General features: G+C 54.7%; 1 protein-coding gene across 7 annotated transcripts in view; it reads right to left on the reverse strand.

Annotated features, from left to right (window-relative positions):
* The window catches only part of SSH2 (slingshot protein phosphatase 2), a 135,970-nt gene that overhangs the window by 36,709 nt on the left and 80,957 nt on the right, over window positions 1-18,304 (reverse strand). Inside the window, exon 2 of one of the 7 annotated variants that reach the window (XM_075904609.1) lies at window positions 17,192-17,711. The exons of 2 other annotated variants lie outside the window; for them this stretch is intronic. In XM_075904609.1, the coding sequence (XP_075760724.1) occupies window positions 17,192-17,238 (47 nt within the window). In that variant the 5' untranslated portion in view covers window positions 17,239-17,711. 4 more of the 7 variants (XM_075904608.1, XM_075904611.1, XM_075904607.1 and 1 more) reach the window with 4 other exon arrangements.

Genomic DNA, 18,304 nt, shown 5'->3' on the forward strand with positions numbered 1-18,304 from the left:
GCTGCCGAATACAGGGGAACACTGGGAGGCCCATAGACAAGTGCTGATTAAAACTCACTGACTGAGGCTGGCATGCCAGCAAGGTGGAACCACCTGAGACTAGAAACCGTGCCAAGGCAGCCCGGCGAGGCTGGCTGACAACAAGCGTCTGTGTGCCCAGGCCTCTCCAGGTGCAGGAGCAGATGCCAAGCCGAGTGCTGTGCAGCAGGCAGGCTGTGGCTTACGGAAAGGGCACCGCGCCGTCTCTGGGGAAGTGATGCTCAGGCCGAAGGGAGAACAGGGAAGTGGCATTCGGACAGAAGTCAGACACATGCCACTCAGCTCTTCTGCAACTTGAGAAACCGCAGGGGGAAGCAGGCCAGCGTGGGAACCAAGTGCCGGCTCAGACGCGTGACGCAAGCGGCATTTTTAGCAACATCTGCACTCGCACAGCGCTTGAGCACAAAGGAGCTGTCAACAGGCATTTCCGCTGCTGGGAGGGGGGATGAAACAAGCACTCGCCTTACACTCCAGCACTGTAGCCCCGGTGGAACAGCTTCTCCTGCCCGCCTCTCTCCCTCCGTCACGCCCGTCTCCCGCGACCGCGTCCTTACGTGGAGCCGCTGCTAGAAGTGCTGCTCGTGAGCCGCATGGCACTCGGGGAGGAGCGCGCTGCGAGCACCGGAACGGATAGGGAGGGCTCTGCCCACCCCGGACAGGCAAAGCGACTGGCCCAAGATCACCCAGCAAGTCCGTGGCAGAGCCCCCGTTCCCAGGCCTGGCCTGACAGCTCATTCTCAGCCACCTCTTGGGCCCACAGCTGAGAAGACGCCTGCCGATCCATCGCGTGTCCCGGAGTTCGTGTGCGCCTGGCCCTCTCCTCCCCCTTGCGAGAGTGCCCCACGGCTGAAGTGGCAGACAGCCGCTCGCGGAGCGCGGGGGGGGGGGGGGGGGGGAGAGACGACTCCCCAGCACCCCCTGCAGGGCCCCTCGGCTCTGGCGCTGGCACCTCAAGGCAGGGAGCATCTCCTCAGGGGCCGCCTGTCTCGTCGCTCTTGCCAGAGGGCCTGTCCAAGGGAAGGCCGGCTCTGCGGCTCTTCAGAGCACGTCTCTGGTATTTCCACCAGCCGCCCCGAAACGCAGGAGCCAGAGCCGCTGGGGGTGGGATCATGGAGCGACTGGCGGGGCAGCAGCTCGACGCAGCGCTGCCCAGGCCGAGAGCAGGCGACGTGCTAGAGGCTGCTGCCTGGGGCTAAGCAAAGGGCGCCCGGCTCCGCCAACAAGGGTGGGGCCGCCCCGCGCCAGGCCAGGCTCCCACCCACGCAGCTGGCCCGGCCCCCCGAGCATTTCTCCTGCTCTTCCGGGGTCCTGAAACCAGCTGTGCTCGGGACCCCCTGGCAGCCACATCCAGAACCTGCCCACTGGAGCAACAGGGCCGCCGACTTAAACCCAGACTCCAGAGACCGGAGTCAAACGCACCCCCCAGTTCAGCAGCTCCTGCCTGGTTCCCCTTTGCCCTGCCTGCGGCCGGACGAGCCCAGCCACGCACCACCTGTCCCAAGGACCTGAGCAGTGGCTACCTCAGCCCTGTCAACCAGAGACCAGCCTCCTGCCCCAGGGCAGCGCCCCCAGCTCCTGAGCCCTGGAGCGTTGGCAGGCAATGCGGCCGTGGCCTGCCCCAGAGAGCTGGGAAGTAGCACGGCCACAGCCTGCCCCAGCTCTGTCTATCTGGAGAGCTGGCCAGCAGGCATGGCAAAGGCTGGGGCCCACACCCCGGACTAGCAAGGCCCTCCCTGCCAGCTCCAGCGCCCGGAGGACGGGGCACAGCCCCCAACGTGCCTGCCCCGGCCTCACAACAGCCAGCGGAGCATGGACGGGGCTGGCGAGGCAGATCGGAAGGGCCTTTGGCTTTCTCCTGCCCACGATACCCAGCACCCCACCAAGGAAGCGACGCAGCAAGTGCATTCACACGGGCTCCACGGCAGAGAAAAGGGCCGGAAGCCCAGCTCTCCCACCCCACCCAGCTAGCAACGTCATGCCCTGCCCCGAAGCTGGGCTACGGGAGCGCGCTCCTGAAACCAGCGCGGTCGCCACGCTGAGGGGACGCGAGAGAACCCGCATGGGAGGCGGCGGCGTTTCCTGTTTGGCAAGGGCCTCGGGGTCAAAGAGGACCAGCTGAAAAAGCGAACAGGCTTCCTCCGCGCACCCCAGGCGGCAGTTCCCATGCAGCTGGCGGGCGCAGGCTGGAACAAGGCAGTGTCGCCACCTTTCACCAGGACGGCGGATGCTGTTTTAGGGAGGTGAGCATGCCAGGAACTTGAGGCTTACCCGTTCACTGGCCCTTGTCCAGAACTCTGGCAGTGGCAGCCACGCCGGGCCCAAGCGTGCTGGGCGCCCTGGATGCAGCGGGACCACTGGTAAATCAGTTCACCGGTTAAGTGCTGCTGTTTGCCTCGTTAGCCTTTTTAACAGCCTAGGTTTCAGGTGAAATAGCACCTTGACCATCCTTCTGCCACAGGGGAGGTGCTGCAAACTCCGGAAAGAGTTTCCATTCCTGGGGACGTGACCGAGCCATTGTGCTGTGATGTGGTGTGAAGTACATTCGGCGTGTGGCCACGTAACCAGGCAAGGCAGAGACCATGCAAGCTCCCCCGAGAGCAGGCGTCTGCTGCGCACCGGCACGCTGGAACCACATCGCACAGGGACGTGAAAGATCTGCTGACATAGCTGGTGCCTCTCTGGAGACGCTCTCCCGCCGGCACTGGAGATCCTTCGCGCATGCACTGCAGCTGCTCTGACACAGCGTGTGAAGGGCAGACCTGTCCACAGCGAGCCATGAAACCGGTTCGGGTTCCCAACACCAAAGCCTGGGAGAATCTGGCTTCCAGAGACCAAGTGTCACATGACTCTGGCCAAACAGCATCACCACGTTTGCCTCAGTTTACTCAGGAGAAAGGGGAGCAGCTGCCTACCCGAGGGCTGTAAAGCGCCTTGGCTCGCGAGATGCACAAGCGCACTGTGCTCCCAGCTCTTTAGGAAGGGAGGGGGACACAGCAGCTCACACAGAGGAAACATACCCAGCAGATGGAGAATCCCAGGCATTTTTCAACCAGTGATAGAGGCTGGAAATGAGGAGGCAAAAGGGGCTTGGCTTGTAATGATAACATCCCCAAAGACTCCTAGGTCAAGACATTCCCAGACTAAACCCCTACGTGATCTGTTCATCTAGCGCTCCAGTGTTTAAACATCCACGGACGCCTCACCCAATCAGCCCTGCTAAGCAGAGAAGTTATAGCCAAGGGAACGTTGTGACTGCATGCGCCGTACTTATTTAAGTGCTTGGCTCTGTCCAAGACGAGCTGCCCTTTATGCTGCGAGCGCAGTGGCGAGATGTACGCGCCGGGAGAGTTTTAATGCACTTTAACCAATCTGGGAGAATTCAGACGGCGGAATTTATTCTGCGTGTTAAGAATCCAAAGAGGCAGCGCACGCTGCTAGTTTGTAAAACGGGGACTCCTTTGTGGAAAACCAATGTGCCCACCGACAGTCCTGGGGGCATTCTTTGAACTGGATCTGTCATTTCCTTAGTCACTGAAAGGTTGAAAGCCCGGCTTCCTTCTACAAAGTGTGTTAGGTTTAACCATCCCCGAACAGCCAAACCCCATTACGGCAGCTTCTGCTCCAAACAGATTTATTTCTTAAAAACCAGGTTCTTGCTAATCTAAGGCACAAACTTCTTTAAGTGTAGCTGGGCGAGACTCTCTGCACCCCTAGACCGCACCATGTTTGGTCTGGCTAGCAGAGCCCGGTAGTTTCAAACCAAAGAGGCGCTGTTGCTTTAAATATTACTGTAACAGAAGTCAAGGGAGACACACTGAGGTCAACATACTGTCCCTCTCCATATTAGTCAAGTCCAGGGCCATCTATATTTAGCCAAAGCATGGCCAGCACGACGAAGATGGAAAAGGAACCGGGACCGCCGGCTCTCCTACATGGAGTGTCCTGGCTGCATTCCCCATGAAGTGGGGAATCTGGACTCCCCTTGCCAGCACTGAGCTGAATTTGGATCTGGTCTTGATTCACACCTGCCCTAACCCCCATGCTCACTCCCAATCCCTCCTGCACACCAATCTGGCCTGGCAGATGGGCGGGAATCGGTCGGCTCACCAGGGACAAGGAGGGCTGCCGCGCCCAAGGGAAACGTTCAGTCTGTTTGGGGGCACGGCTGCTGCACGCACGGCGGGGGCAGCTAACGGAGATGTGAGCTGGAGGGCGCCAGCCAGCAACCAGGGAAACCAATCCGGAAGGAAGGACGCACAGTACAAGGGGGACCGGGATTACAAAGCAAATCTTGCGCAAGCTGCATTTGGAGCCGCGAGGTAGCCTGGTCTCTACGGTTACTGCCCTCTCACCATGACGAGGCGTACCAGCACCACGACCATGTTCCGGACGCCTCCCTCGGCAGGCCCCGACAGCACGGTGCTTGAAACTACCTGGCGGTGTGGTGCTAGTGCTTCCATCGCTACCCTGGCACGACTGAACTGAAGCCAGCAATGGCGGCAAGGCGAGGAAAGCAGGCAGCTGCTGCAGACCCTGCGGAAGTGCAGTGCCACGGCCCCAAACCGCTGGGAACGAGGGCCGGATCAGAGGGCCCCTTCTGCTGCGGAGAAGACGGGCTGCCTCAGAGGACGGCCCACCAAGCACCTCCCTGCAGCAGGCCCATGTCGGAGGAGGACACATGGCTGCCCCCCTCCGGCCACAGGGCCAACGCTGCAATTGGAACCAGGTGCGGAGCCACGCGGTGACGACGCTCTCGGCAGAAGACTCGCGTGACGTGGCAGGAGTTTTGTGGCACAGCTGCTCACCTGCCACTGTATTTATTCTCCCACGCTCCCACTGCATTTTCTGCTCCCCGCGTCCACCTGGGGCTCAACCAGCCCTTTGTGCTGAGGCAACTAGGGATGTCAAACCCCATTTAAATTAGTTAACTAGTGAAGCATTCTGTTTAACCAGTTAACCAAGTAAATGGGGGCGGGCGGCTGCTCCAGCCCCGGCCGGTTAACCAGAACGGGTAAGGGTGACGTTTACTCGTTAACCACCCACATCTCTACCCCGCTCTCACATGTAACAGCCCGCTCGGTTACCAGACAGGCAACAACCAATCCCAATGAAGGGTGTTCTGAACGCTCGTGCTCAGGCTTCTCTCCGCAGCCCCGAAGTGAGACTGGCAATCGCTGGGAGCTTTGGATGCGCCGGTGACGGCGCCGTAACCAAGCGCCCGGTGTGCCCACCCCCACGCTGCGATGGACGGGACTCTAGCTTTGCAAACAGGACAGTGACTCACTTGGTGCAAGAGCCCCGTTCACAGGGACAGGGAAAGCAAAAATGTCTCTCTCCTAATGGGACTGGAAACAATTCCCAGCAATGACCATTGGTTAGCAAAGACAGACTTTCCTGTACTGACTAAACCATCCATTTGATACGTGAAATACCTAGACAGAGACTCCGGCGCTTCCCTTTGTCGGCTCTAGGCCAGCAGCCCTCGCCCGGGAAAGCGGCAGTACTCTGCCCTGGGACTAACTAGCGCGGTGCTCCCCCGCAAGAGGCCGGGGTCCTGTTCACCCTAGCAGAGTGCACTACCACCCATGCAGCGCATCCCTCCGGCTCGCTAAAACCACGGCGGGCGGCGGCGGATGTAGGGGAGTCTTCGCAAACACGTTAGTCTTGAAGCAGAACCACCTCATTGATAAAACGCCACAAGGCAAAACACACTGGAGCAGTGTCTCAAGAGGCCGTTGCAGACCAGCAGGGGTGTGACGAGCCACACGTCACCGCTCACTGGACTGCCAAAACGTAGAGCGTGGGAAAGAAGAGGGGCCGTGAGCTGTGCTGGATGGAATGGTACTGTGGGGCAGGCAGGTCACTTCTGCTCCTGCCCCCCTCGCCCCACGGACTTGTCTGCCCTCAGGAAGTTTGCTGTGAGCGTTTCCCCTGCATATCTATGAGGCAGGTGCAGCAGAGAGGCAGGAAGGAATTTTTAAGCCACTGTGGCATCTCACTGCGCTCCTCCATGTGCAAGGCAGCTGGCAGAGGTGCCAGCATGTCACCATGAGGACGGCGAGGTGCACCGCCATTTTCTCAGTGCAGTCACGTATCCGCTGCGATAACCACTAGGACTCAGGAATCACTGAGCACACCCCCAATCAGAAGCTGAGATGAACCAGAGATTGGTTTTTAAATGCCAATCCAGCGTGGCTTCCCAGGCCCTCCAAGTCTGCCTGGCGAGTTTTCCTTGGTAGCGACATTGCCAATTTGCTCTTGGCTCAGGATCAACTTACCAAGAGTGCTTCATTCCTCACGTTCCTGTCCATCACCCTCCCTGCCCCTCTGAAACCGCGGCTGGCGGCCGGTAGGGTGAACAAACATCGCTGCTGTTCGTCAAGTCCCACTGAAGAAGGGCTGCTGCTGGGGTGGAGAGGCATTGGAGGACGAGAGACCTTCCAAGCACGGCTTTCAAGCACTGGCCAATGGGCCTTACCAAGACTTACCCTAAAGAAAGTCGTCTGGCACAAGGAAGCAAAACACCGAGCATTCCTGTGACTTCCCCCAGAGCGCCAAGAGAAACCCAACAGCCCCCCAACCTCCCCTCTCAAAGGCGGAGAGGAAGGAACCAGGAGCAACCAGGGGAATTTTCAGACACGTCCCTGCAGCCCCATATTCGCTGTCGGGCCCAGCTACATGTTCACTTACTGCTGGGGCACCTCAGACTCTCAGAGCAGCATGGCTGGAAGGAACCGCAAGAAACCAGCAAGTCCAGCCCCCGGGCTGAAGCAGGACCAAGCCCAGCAAGAGCTTGTCCAACCTGCTCTTCCAAACCTCCAGCGATGGGGATGCCACAACCTCCCAGGAGCCGGCTCGGGAACGGCACTACCCCGAGAGTTAGAAAGCATCCTCCTCCTCCCCGTATCTCACCTGACTCTCCCCGGCTGCGGATGAAGCCCATTTCTTCTCCCCTCGCCAGTGGGCATGGAGAACTAGGATTGCAGTCTTCTCTATAGCAGCCCTTCGCCTACTGGAAGGCTTATCAGATCCTCCTCAGTCTTCCTGCCCAGCTTGTAACCCTTCTGCAGCGGTCAGGGCTTGTAACCCTCTGATCATGTGCGGAGCTCTCCTCTGGACACTCCCGTTTGTCCACATCTTCCCTAAAGCGCAGCCTAGAGGGCTCTCCTGGGCCTCACCCACGCCACGCCACAATGCAGCTCCAGAGCCGTGGCAGCCTTCTGTTCGTGATTCATAGTCAATCCCATGATCCACGATCGTCCCCAGGCCCCCTCAGCCGCACTCCTGCCTAGCCAGTTATCCCCCACTTGAGCGGTGCGCTTGGTTTGCCCTCGGACGCGAAGTACTCTGCGCTTGCCTTCACTAAATTCCACCTTGTTGAATTGGGACCAGTTCTCCAATCGGTCAAGGCCATTTAATGCTAACCCTGCCCTCCACGGGGCTTGCACCCCTCTCAGCACGGGGTCCCCTGCCAACATGACCCGCGCACTTTCCACTCCGTTAGCCAAGGCATTCATGAAAACGCTGCTTGGGTCAGCACCGGGACTGACTCAGGGGAGCCCACAAGATACAGCTCCGTGAGAAGGATCCAGTGGGCAGTACTGACGCGATCTTTCAACAACTGAGGCCTACCTAGTCTCCATGCAACACAAACTTTTCCAGTCACCCTCACCCCCTTACCATTAGCAGTCTGTCTGTCCTCCCCACCCCCCATTACTGCACAACCCAGGCCACTGCAGCAATGGCGCTTGGGCTGAAGGCAGAGCTGGGGGAGGGGGGAGAAAGCTGGGGGGGGGCAGAGCGGAGCTGGGGGCGAATGGGGTTGGGAGAGGAGCTGGTCTGGGGGAGAAGCAGGGCTGGAAGCATGGTGCTCTCTCCCTGTCACCCATGGGTGCTGCTTGCGCCCCTCTGTGTGCCCCCTGAATGTTCTCCTCTGTGTCCCTTTAGGTGGGTATACCCCACAGTTCGGGGACCACTCAACATGCCAATTACCCCATTGCCAGGGGTTTCTAGCTCAGCGTAATACCCCACAAGCCACGTTTGGAGTCGACAAGGCCCGTCACGCACTCTAAGAGGCAAGGCCCCTCCCAAAAGCTACAAAGCAGCCCACGCAGTCCCGGGATACACAGCAGGGCCCTCTCCCGGGTCAGTAAGGAGTTAAAGATCAAGGCCCATGCGACACTGCTTCGTAACGCGACACAGGGAGGACACGAAAGCAGCGGCGCCTCGCCTCCCATGAGCCAGGCAACACAAAGTGAAGCCTTGCCCACTCCCCATGCATACGGCCGGGGCGCATGTCCGTTCAGGGACCCAGCCCTCAGACACCTGGAGCCCCAAGTGCCCGGCTTCTTTACCAGCCCTGACATCTCATGAGAGGCGATAGCAGCACCCGCCGCCACTGCTCGGCAGGCCCACGCTGCACGTGCCACGAGACAATTCACAGCCCACCCTCGCCCAAGCTCCATTGCTAGTGGGGTGCCTGAGTGCGCACAGTCCCAATTTGCTTGCTCTTCCCCGGCCGGCCGAGGAGGGATGGGAGGCTCATGGGGATGCTGGCAACAATTTGCTTCCATACCCGCTCATTGGTTTCCAAGCCTGAAACTCCCCAAAGAACCCAGCGGTTCTGGCTTTTCTGTTTTCGCATTTCCCCACCTGCCCTTTCGCAGCAAGGGGCAGCAAAGCTCAGCAGCCATTCGGGAGCACTCACCACCTCACAATCGCCTTTCCATAGCTCAGCTGCCTTCCAAGCGCGGCTTGCATCTCCTCCTTCAGAAAGCCTGGGGCTGGCGAAGAGACTCGTTGAATTCTGACCACTCCTGAAAACTGGGCCAGCTACAGTTACTCCTACTTGCGCCTCGTCCACTGAATGTTCAAGTGCAACTGGTCTGGCTTGTTGATGAGGAGAGGCCAAAGGTGAATCTCTCTCTTGCAAAGTCAGAGTGACCTACCCCAGCCTGTCTGACCCAAAATAGCCTCGCTGGCTCCCCGGAGACTCCAGCAGTGGTTTAAGTCTGACTACTCACATCAATCCACTGGCGAGCTGCCACCGTCCAAGGTGAACACGGACCGTGCAAAATACAATCCAAGGAGAAACGACGACTGTCTAAAGCACACGTGTGGAATACGGTTCCTGCAAACAATAGTCCCTGTGCAAAAATCATAGAGCCCTAGCACTAGAAGAGACCTCGCAAGGTCATCGAATCCAGTCCCCTGTCCTCATGGCAGGACCAAACACCACCACAGATCATCCCTGACAGGTGTCCGTCCAACCTGCTCTGAAATATCTCCACCGATGGAGATTCCACAACCTCCCTGGGCAATTGATTCCAGTGTTTAACACCCTTTCAGGTAGGAAGTTTTCCCTAATGTCCAACCTAAACCTTCCTTGCTGCAAATGAAGCCCCTTACTTCTTGTCCTGTCATCAGAGGCCAAGATGAACAATTTTTCCTCCCACCTCCTTGTAACACCTTTACTGAAGGAAGAAAAAACAAACCAACTGAAGGCTTGTACACAGCTGATCACTTTGTATAAACATGGCACACACCTCATATTTCTCTTCCTATTTCTTTTCCTACAAAGAGCCTTGGTAGTAAAGGTGGACACTTGTTCCTCAGAGAGCTTTTTTTCTACTACTTATTTCCCACCAGAGATCAACCTTCTGGTGTGACCATGATGCCACAGCAACCAACTATGATGTAAGAAGATGGTGACATCATACATGGTGACACCATACAACGAACAGGAGGCTCAGACGGACCCAAGCAAAGACACTATTCAACTTGCAATATTCAAAAAGCAAGAGAAATGCAGGCGTGTTTACCTGTGACAGCACAGGAGGGTTTCTGAGCGGAATAGTAAACAGCCTGCAACAGTAAGACCCGACGTGAACCTTCAAGACACCCTAACACTTAAGCTCAGAAAATAGCTTTTGTGATTGAAGGTCTATGAGGCTTTGTAAATACACGGTTTTGGAGGCATCGCAGTAATCTAGCAACTCTCAGCTCCTAGAATGTTCTGAGGCTGTGCTGGGTCAAAAGATGAATCTGAACTTAATTTGACTTGTTCCCCCAAGCCACGTCACAAACTCTAAACCAGAGGGATAGGCAGACAGGCTATATCTGCACCAAAAACCAAATGTCTGCCACAAGTTTTAGCCACATGTACACAAAGCCCAGAAAAGAGGGTTATTTACTGGGAAGCTGAGCGACGGTCACACCAATATCGGACAACACAGTTTGTGTAAGCCCATCCTTACAAAATACACATGCAAACACGTGGTCTTCAGTATTGGCTACTCAAAGGACACACACATTTGTTCAGAGAAAGAACAAACGATTTGTGGGTTTAGCCTAGGAGGCAACTAGAGGGGTTTCAGGAGAAAGCGCAAATCTCTGCTTGTTAATCACCGCTGTCAGTAAAGGAAAGTGCCGCACACGTCCAGCTACTATGGCGACGAGGCTCAGTCAAGTACTCGCATAGACAGACAGATGCACTGAAGTAAATGCGGTCGTTCCACGCTGTGAAAACAAAACCCGCTTGTTACTTTAGTTGACACACGTGCCCCTACTTCAGAGAATGTTTCTAGTTTCTTGGAAATGTTTTTTCACCACTTAGTTCTCCGCACTTCACGAGGAGACACAGATACGTGCACATGACTGGCCAACTGCCAGAACCTTCCTTTCTCGAGTTCACAAATTTCCCAATGGAGAGCATGCAGGCCAGGGGCTGGGCTCGCAGAGACGGGGCCCCTGGACCGCTCCCCGTTGGGACGACACTCTAGGGGGCAATACACATTCAGAGAGCTTCAAAGCCAGGAGGGATCATTAGATCGGCCAGGCTGCCCTTGCTGAGAAGGCAGGACAGAATTTCACCCAATTACCTTTCCAGTCAGCCCAGCAACTGGCTAGGACGTGCTTCTCAAGGATCACTCCCTGACCCACGTGAACTGCTCTCTAGGTTTGGTTCCACCTTTCCTATCAGGGATGAAAATAGTGTTGAAAATGTTAACCAGTTAAACTAGATGTTTAAACTGTATGTTTAAGTGATTAACCACCCGCCTGGGCTGCTCCGGCTAGGCTGGGTGCCGGTTAACCCATTACCAGTAAGCAACACCCAGTAAAGGGTGATACTTACCAAATTTACATCCCTGTTTTCTAAGGTCTTTATTCCCAATGTAAAACCTCTCCTCTGGAACAGTGTTGCTATGCCAGAGGCGTCCACAGTCCAATCAGATCTGTCTCCTCACTCACCCCCATGCAGCCAGAACCGGATACGATAAACGTGGAAGCCAATGAAAACAGCGCCCGGAGCATGTGTGTCAGTTAGCGACTGGCTTACGACATCGAAGTCTCTTTCATCAATGATTTCAGATCTTACATGATGTAACTGGGTGTAGCTAGGTGCCCAGTCGGACTAGTCCCAGGTAGCTGTCGATTGCTGAATGAAAGCTCCAACACTTAAGTGTCTATAAACACACTCCCAGTGCAAAGCTGCCTTTAAGCAAACAAATGACGCCACGTTATGTCAACAACAGGCCAACACAAGCTAAGAAGTTCAAAGTTAAGGGCGCAGGGTTGGCCTGACTTCCTGTGTGTGGGAAAAAGGTTCTCTGAATAGCAGGCTGACGTCACACGAGAATCCAGCTGAAGATGGGGGTCAGACTTCACGCTGAATTTCTGATTCTGCTCAGCGTGTAGCAGAAGGTAGGAAACGGGCCTGCTGAACTAGCTGTAAACCAGCTCCGGAGAATATGGCTCCCGGGCTGTGGGTCAGGCCAGTGTGGCAGGGAACTGACTGAACTGACTGACCCTGGAGAGACTGGCCAGATAATCAGCATCCCAGCAACATTAGCCAGAAGGCATTTACATCCCTTCCCGGAAATCCTGCTTTAGCCTGAGGTTCTGTAACAACGACCCCAAAGAGGTGCAGTCCTGGGCAAGAACCAGGCAGCCTAGATATCAGCTGGCCCCAGAAGGGCCATTCTCTACTACTGATGGGTTCTTGTCTTTACAGACGCCGGGAGCGACCAGTAACTTTTACAGGAAAACCATTTTTTCCCCTGGGAGTGAACATTGACACGGCAGTCCCACCAGACCCCAGCATCTCAGAGGCGACTGGCACGGTTCATGGCCCTTCCAACGTGAATCTGGAAGACCAGCTAAATATTTATTGCCTGACAACTTGTTATTCAGGGATCACTGATAGCGTGCTCAAGTCCTGGCCCTATTTCAGGCATCCCTTCCTCTTCCCCACGTAGGAATGGCCATCCTGGTCCGTCTTGTCCCATATTCTGTCTCTGACAATGGCCCACAAAAGATCAGTGAAACCAAACACACACCACCTCCAGGAACACACACAGGAAGTCCAACAGGAAGGCTAGAAATGGAAAACACATCCACGGCCTGGGTTAATGATCCCCAGAGCGCTCAAACACACCTATGCAAATGCACTGAGGTCACTGGAAAAAAGTCTCAAGGGGAGAAACACTGGGCAGTGGCAGGCCTTCCCCGAGCTGCGTGTGCGGGTGAACGAGAAAGGAGGAGAGAAGGAAGCAAGGGCACTCAGCTCAGCGGGGATGCTCAGACAGGCTGATCATTCTAACTGCTGGGGAGAGGCGGCACAGAAACGAAGTTCAGTTCACAACTCCTTGCCACGAAAGATGGAACAGACAATATGGCTGCCCAGGCAAGCAAGGCTGTCGCTAGCACGCCAGGAACGTCGTATTGCCATTCAGTGCTGAGCAGAACGCGCTAGCCCGGGGCTCCACAGGACGGATCTGGCCTGCCAAGCATGTTGATCCAGCCGGCGGAGGCCCTGACGCTCCCCCTCCCCCCGGCCAATCAGGGCCTGGGGCGAGGGAGAGCGCTCGAAGTTTCCTCTGCCCTGCCAGGAGCACGAGGCGCTTTGAAACGCTGAGCATTTCTGGCAGGGCAGGAGAAGACTTTGTGCACTCCCCAACCCTCAAGCCCTGATTGGCCTGGGGGAGCATGTGAAGTTTCCTCCACCCTGGCCGTGCCCTGCAAGAAGCATGCGGCACTTAAAAGCACTGTGTGCTCCTGGCAGGGCAGGAGGAGGCTTTGCGTGCTCCCTTGCCCCCAGGTCCTGATTGACCTGGGAGTGGGGGAGCATGGGAAGTCTCCTCCCACCACCAGGGGCATGGGTGCTTAACAGGAAGGGAGGGCCCACAGGGGCTCCTCCACTCCCAGACCAATCACGGTCTGTGGGCGCGGAAGCCCAAAAGCATCCTGGCCCCGCCCCTTCAGTTTTGAGGCCACGCCCCTTCCGGCAAAAATTATTGCCCACCCCTGTTCTAACCAGTCTATTTTGGAGAGGTCAAACAGCCAAAACCACAAATGACCCTTCATTCCCAAGATGACTTCACCTGCAGCTGGAAGCAGCCGTTTGAGTTACCCTGTGGAACTGCCTTTTCCTGGAATCACCATTTGTCTGCAGCTCTCTCTTTAAATCCCCAGCGTCAGCAATTTGCACCACGATGGTAAAATATTTACAAAGGTAGAAAAGCAATTAAAGCTCTTCAATAGGATGCCGTTCACCGAGATACAGAATAGCCTCCAGGATACTGGAAACACACACGGCAGCCACACAGTTCATGGCTGAACACATACCTACCTCCACACAAGGAATTACATTGTAAAGCTTAATCTGCAAAGTTAGGTCTAAGGGCGTGATCAGGCTTCCTAGGAGGGAACCCAGGAGAGAGAACCCAGGAGAGGGAACCCAGGAGAGGGAACCCAGGAGAGGGAACCCAGGAGAGGGCCTACAGTGAAGAGAGGAAGAAATGAGTCAAAAAGAGTATTGTTGACATTGTGTACAAAACAAATGCCCTGTTTGTTAACAGCTTGTCACGCCCTTTGTAGATTACACACATTCTGAAGGAAGCTGGTTACTTTGAGCAGTAGCACCAGCCTGCGCTATCCAAACCTGCAAAGACATTTCCGGGCTAGCTTTAACCCTTTGCTGAAAGAGTTTTCAGCTGTTTTCTTTTAAAGCAGCCGTTCTCCCTCGGCAGCCCAGTCACCACAGCTGTGGCTCGTGACATCCTCAGGGCCATACGGGTAGCACGTATACGGCGTTGCCTGCTGCCCACAATGGTACACAGGTTGACAGCCATGGCTGTAAAGGACTTCAAGGCTCACGTAAAACTTATTTGGAGAAACTGATCTTTTTCGTGCCTCCTTTTAGTCTAAAACTGTCTCTTCAACATATGGACAGCTTCTCCCCCATCACAGGGAACAGGCCAGCTTTAACTAGACTCATTAAAGATCTCTCTCAGTTTACAAAATAGTAAATAAGACATGTATAAATAATTCCGTTTTGGTAAAATACTATGGTAAGAGCCAGAGAGCGCTAATAAAAGTATCTGGGTGAGGTTTAACCATTGTTACAGACCCTAATGGGAGTTCGAGGCACTTCAAGACCTTTGACATTCTGGCCCTAAGTGACTTGGCGAAGGTCACACAGGAAGTCTGTGGTGGAGCAGGGAGAGCCCTAACCACTGGACCTGCCCCTTCCTCTCTAAAACACAGAAGGCAGAGGAAGAGGCCTGCTTGTAACATCAAGGAACATTTGCTGCCTTCTCAGGGCTGAGTATCAGACATTTCAAGGACTGACTCACAGGAGAACATACCAAAACCTGGTGTGAACCCTAAAGAATGAGCAAGCAGAGTGGAGACCGACTTGTGGAGATTACTACAGGTGTCTTCTGTAACAGCTCTTGGGCATTTATAGCTCAGCCTCATCTACCCTGATCTTTCCAACAGCTGCCGTGATCTCTGGGTGAAATTTTAGGTCCTAGACGGGAATAAACTAACCACCAATTGCTGCTCCCTCTGAGTTCAACAGAGGTAGCAGCTAGCCCTAAATCAAGATACCATTTTGAGGGTGGTACTTTGATGAACAGAAGACTCCTAAATGTTGGTTTGAATCTTGTGAACGAGAGATAGTCAAGGCCCAGTTGACTAAACCACCAACTCAAAACATGAACCTGGGACATTTTTGTTTTGCAGATATCTGAGCACGCCAATTAGCTAACGGCATCTACTAATGAACACACACGTGCAAAACTACTGCCATTAGCAACCCAGGAGCCGTCTTGACCATTCCACACAGAGACGGCTGCTTCGGTGCCCCAAAACCTCACTGTCTGATTTTCCAGGTAACTGCATGAAAACGTGCGAGTGCAAACCGAATTCCTGATTTGCAAAGCAAAACATTCTCATTACAGAGCAACGGCTGCAAACTCCCCGCTCTCCTGCCACAAACCCCACACCACTGCCCCTTTAGAGGCCTGCCCCAGATGGATGTGTTAATACAAAACTGGGCTCCAGCGGAAGGGCCACACACTCCTTAATGCCTGTTAATCTCAACTTCCAGAAGGCTGAGGACAGGGCAAGCTCCTCTGATAACTGAGTTATCACCAACTCCAGGAAAGGAAAGGGTGGCCCTTCCGCGTAAACTGCAATTGCAGCTGCTCCTGGACACTGCCCCCTTGGGCTCCCAAAGCCCTTTACTAAATCGGACACAGGAAAAGTTTCGTTTCCCTCCCCTACCCCACCATTTTGGCTTGTTTCTTTCCACAGATAAATCTGTAACCCACAGTCTGAGGCTGAGTAATGTATATGGAGCAAACGTATCCATAACCACCAAAATGTTTACTTCACGTAAGCAAGGCATTAGAAAGGAAATGTTTCAGCAAACACAAGCAATTATCCTGTTCCCAAACAACAACCCCCACCTCCAAATTGTACTCCTTAATCTCTGGGGATAGGACCAAGAAGCAATGGGCTTAAATTGCAGCAAGGGAGGTTTAGCTAGGTAAGAAGTTTTTCCTAATATCCAACCAGGGTGGTTAGACACTGGAATAAATTGCCTAGGGAGGTTGTGGAATCTCCATCAGGGAGATATTTAAGAGCAGGTTGGACAGGTATCGATCAGGGATGATCAGGCAGTGCATGATCCTGTCCTGAGGGTAGGGGACTGCTCTTGATGACCTTGAGGTCTCTTCCTGTCCTATGATTTCCTGTCTCAGATTCCCCAAAGTAAACATATTTTGATTTCTATTTACAAAAACCTGAGTACACTCTTACACAAAAGGGAGAGCTGTGATGTTGATGGGCAAGTTGTCAATTAAACAGAGAAACTGATTACAAACATTAGAGGTCAAGGGTGGAAGGCTTACAGGTCCCTCCTTAAACAGAGAAAGCTAACAAATACATAGCCTCAATTGTTTAGTCTGACACAAAGGAAATACAACAGTGACTAGTGACGACTTCTGACAAATCTATGAATACTCATCGATCTATATCACAATGCAGCGTCAAGATTTCTGATGGGAGCTCTCCACAATAGGAATACTGCCTCATCTGGGGTCATGCCAGCATTTTATCAAAACTAGTCTCAAGCTGGTCTTGGGCTCTTCAGAAGTTACAACAGCAGTTGAGTTCTTAAAATAGCCATCTGGCGTAACACCACCACTACCAATGTCTACCTTGAGCCTTTATCCTCCCCTACTACCAACCTCTCCCCCCAGCCACTGTTGAGTCTTTCAAAATTCATGTGCTTGTGTATAGATGCACTGAGAATCACAGAACCCTAGAACCGGAAGGGTCCGCGCGAGGTCATCGAGTCCAGTCCCCTGCCCTCACGGCAGGACCCAGCACCGCGTAGCCCACCCCAACAGGTGTCTGGCCAACCTGCTCTAGAATATCTCCAGTGGTGGAGATTCCACAACCTCCCTGGGCAACTTATTCCAGGGCTTAACCACCGACAGGAAGTTTTTCCTAATGCCCAACCCAAACCTAGAGGGACTGGCTATTCAAGAGCATGGCAATGGGAGGTGGAGCTTTGCAGTCTGAAGCTGGCCAAGCTTGCTCGTGACCTGTAACCATGCTGGGGTGAGCAGCGGTGGGTGGATGGTGACAGCTGCTTCACTGTCTGGGGGCATGAAGCAAGCTGGACTCCAGCTGAGGCGTTTGCAAGAGAGCAGAGGGAAAGTGGGTGGAAGGGGTCACATTTCCTGTTCCCTCCATCAACAACTAGTTAACACAGGCCTTGCTCGCCACACAAAAGCTGCCCATTATCCTGAATGGAAAGGAGACAGGACAAGGAATGGCTGATCATTGCAGAATTTACCAGAGCCGCGGGGTAACTGAATTGCCATGTGTTCCCTTGAACCTCATTTCTGTTGAGGGACTCCGAGCATTAACCAAACCATCAGCATCCAGCTAAGAGCTGGTCTCAAAGTTTCAAGTTTCCAGGGTGTCCGTGCGGAATACAGAAGAGCAGCTCAACACAAGCCCGGCAAGGAAAGCCAGCAATCGCGCCTCAACCCACATTGTGCAAGAGAGCACGCTCGGTCTCAGAGTCTGGGGAGGTGTGGGCGAGAAGAAAGTTTGCAGAAAGCTGCAGCTGGAGGCTGGTAAATTGTTGCAGCTTGCAGTCTAGTGAAGCACAGTACAAGACAGAAACGAAAAGGCTAATTTGCTGACTGAAGAATCTCTGTGCCTATTTTCATAGCATGTGCTGATATCGGATACCCAAGCCAAGTACTCCGGGACGTTCGGTCTGGATCTTTAAGAGGACAACTCCTTTCCAAAGCTTCTGCACATCCATGCAAAGATTTTCACAAGCTGCTAACGATGTTGGGTGGCATCTATCATAAAAATCTGATGTTCAGAAGCGGACCCCCACCAGCCTTCTGAAAAATCAGTCACTAGCCAGTGGCGAAAAGCTTGGCCACGCGGCAGAACCCACATTCCCTGGATTACTGGCCCGAAATCACAGGGGGATCACAATCACCACATCAACCAGACAGGAACAAAACCGCTCAGACAAACTCGAGTGTTTTCTAGCAAAGCGCCTGTGCTCAAGGCAGGGGAAGGGTTCCTCCCGCCCCACGGAAGGCGGGGGCCCTGCCAGCCTAAAGACAAAGAGCAGTGGGCACTTCTGACCCACATGACCAAACCCAGCTCTGCTCCCGGGCAGGGATTTCATCAGCTCGGTCCCTGGAAGGGCAGCTGCGGGGAGACAGGCCGGGAAGGGACCCAGGCGGAGCTAAGGGGACATTTCCTCCCTTCTCCCAAGAATCCGCCTGCTCCGTGGAGGTGACCGCAGCCCCCCTCCGGCTGCCGTTCCCGGGCCGGCCACTGGGCCGCCTGCTCGCGGGCTTCCAGCCAGCTCTCCGCGGTCCGGAGCCGGGCAAACTTTCCCCGAGCAGCGGGGGTTCGCGGGGCTGCGGCCGGATCG

This window comes from Pelodiscus sinensis, chromosome 21 (assembly GCF_049634645.1).
Source record: "Pelodiscus sinensis isolate JC-2024 chromosome 21, ASM4963464v1, whole genome shotgun sequence".
Lineage (NCBI taxonomy): Eukaryota > Metazoa > Chordata > Testudines > Trionychidae > Pelodiscus > Pelodiscus sinensis.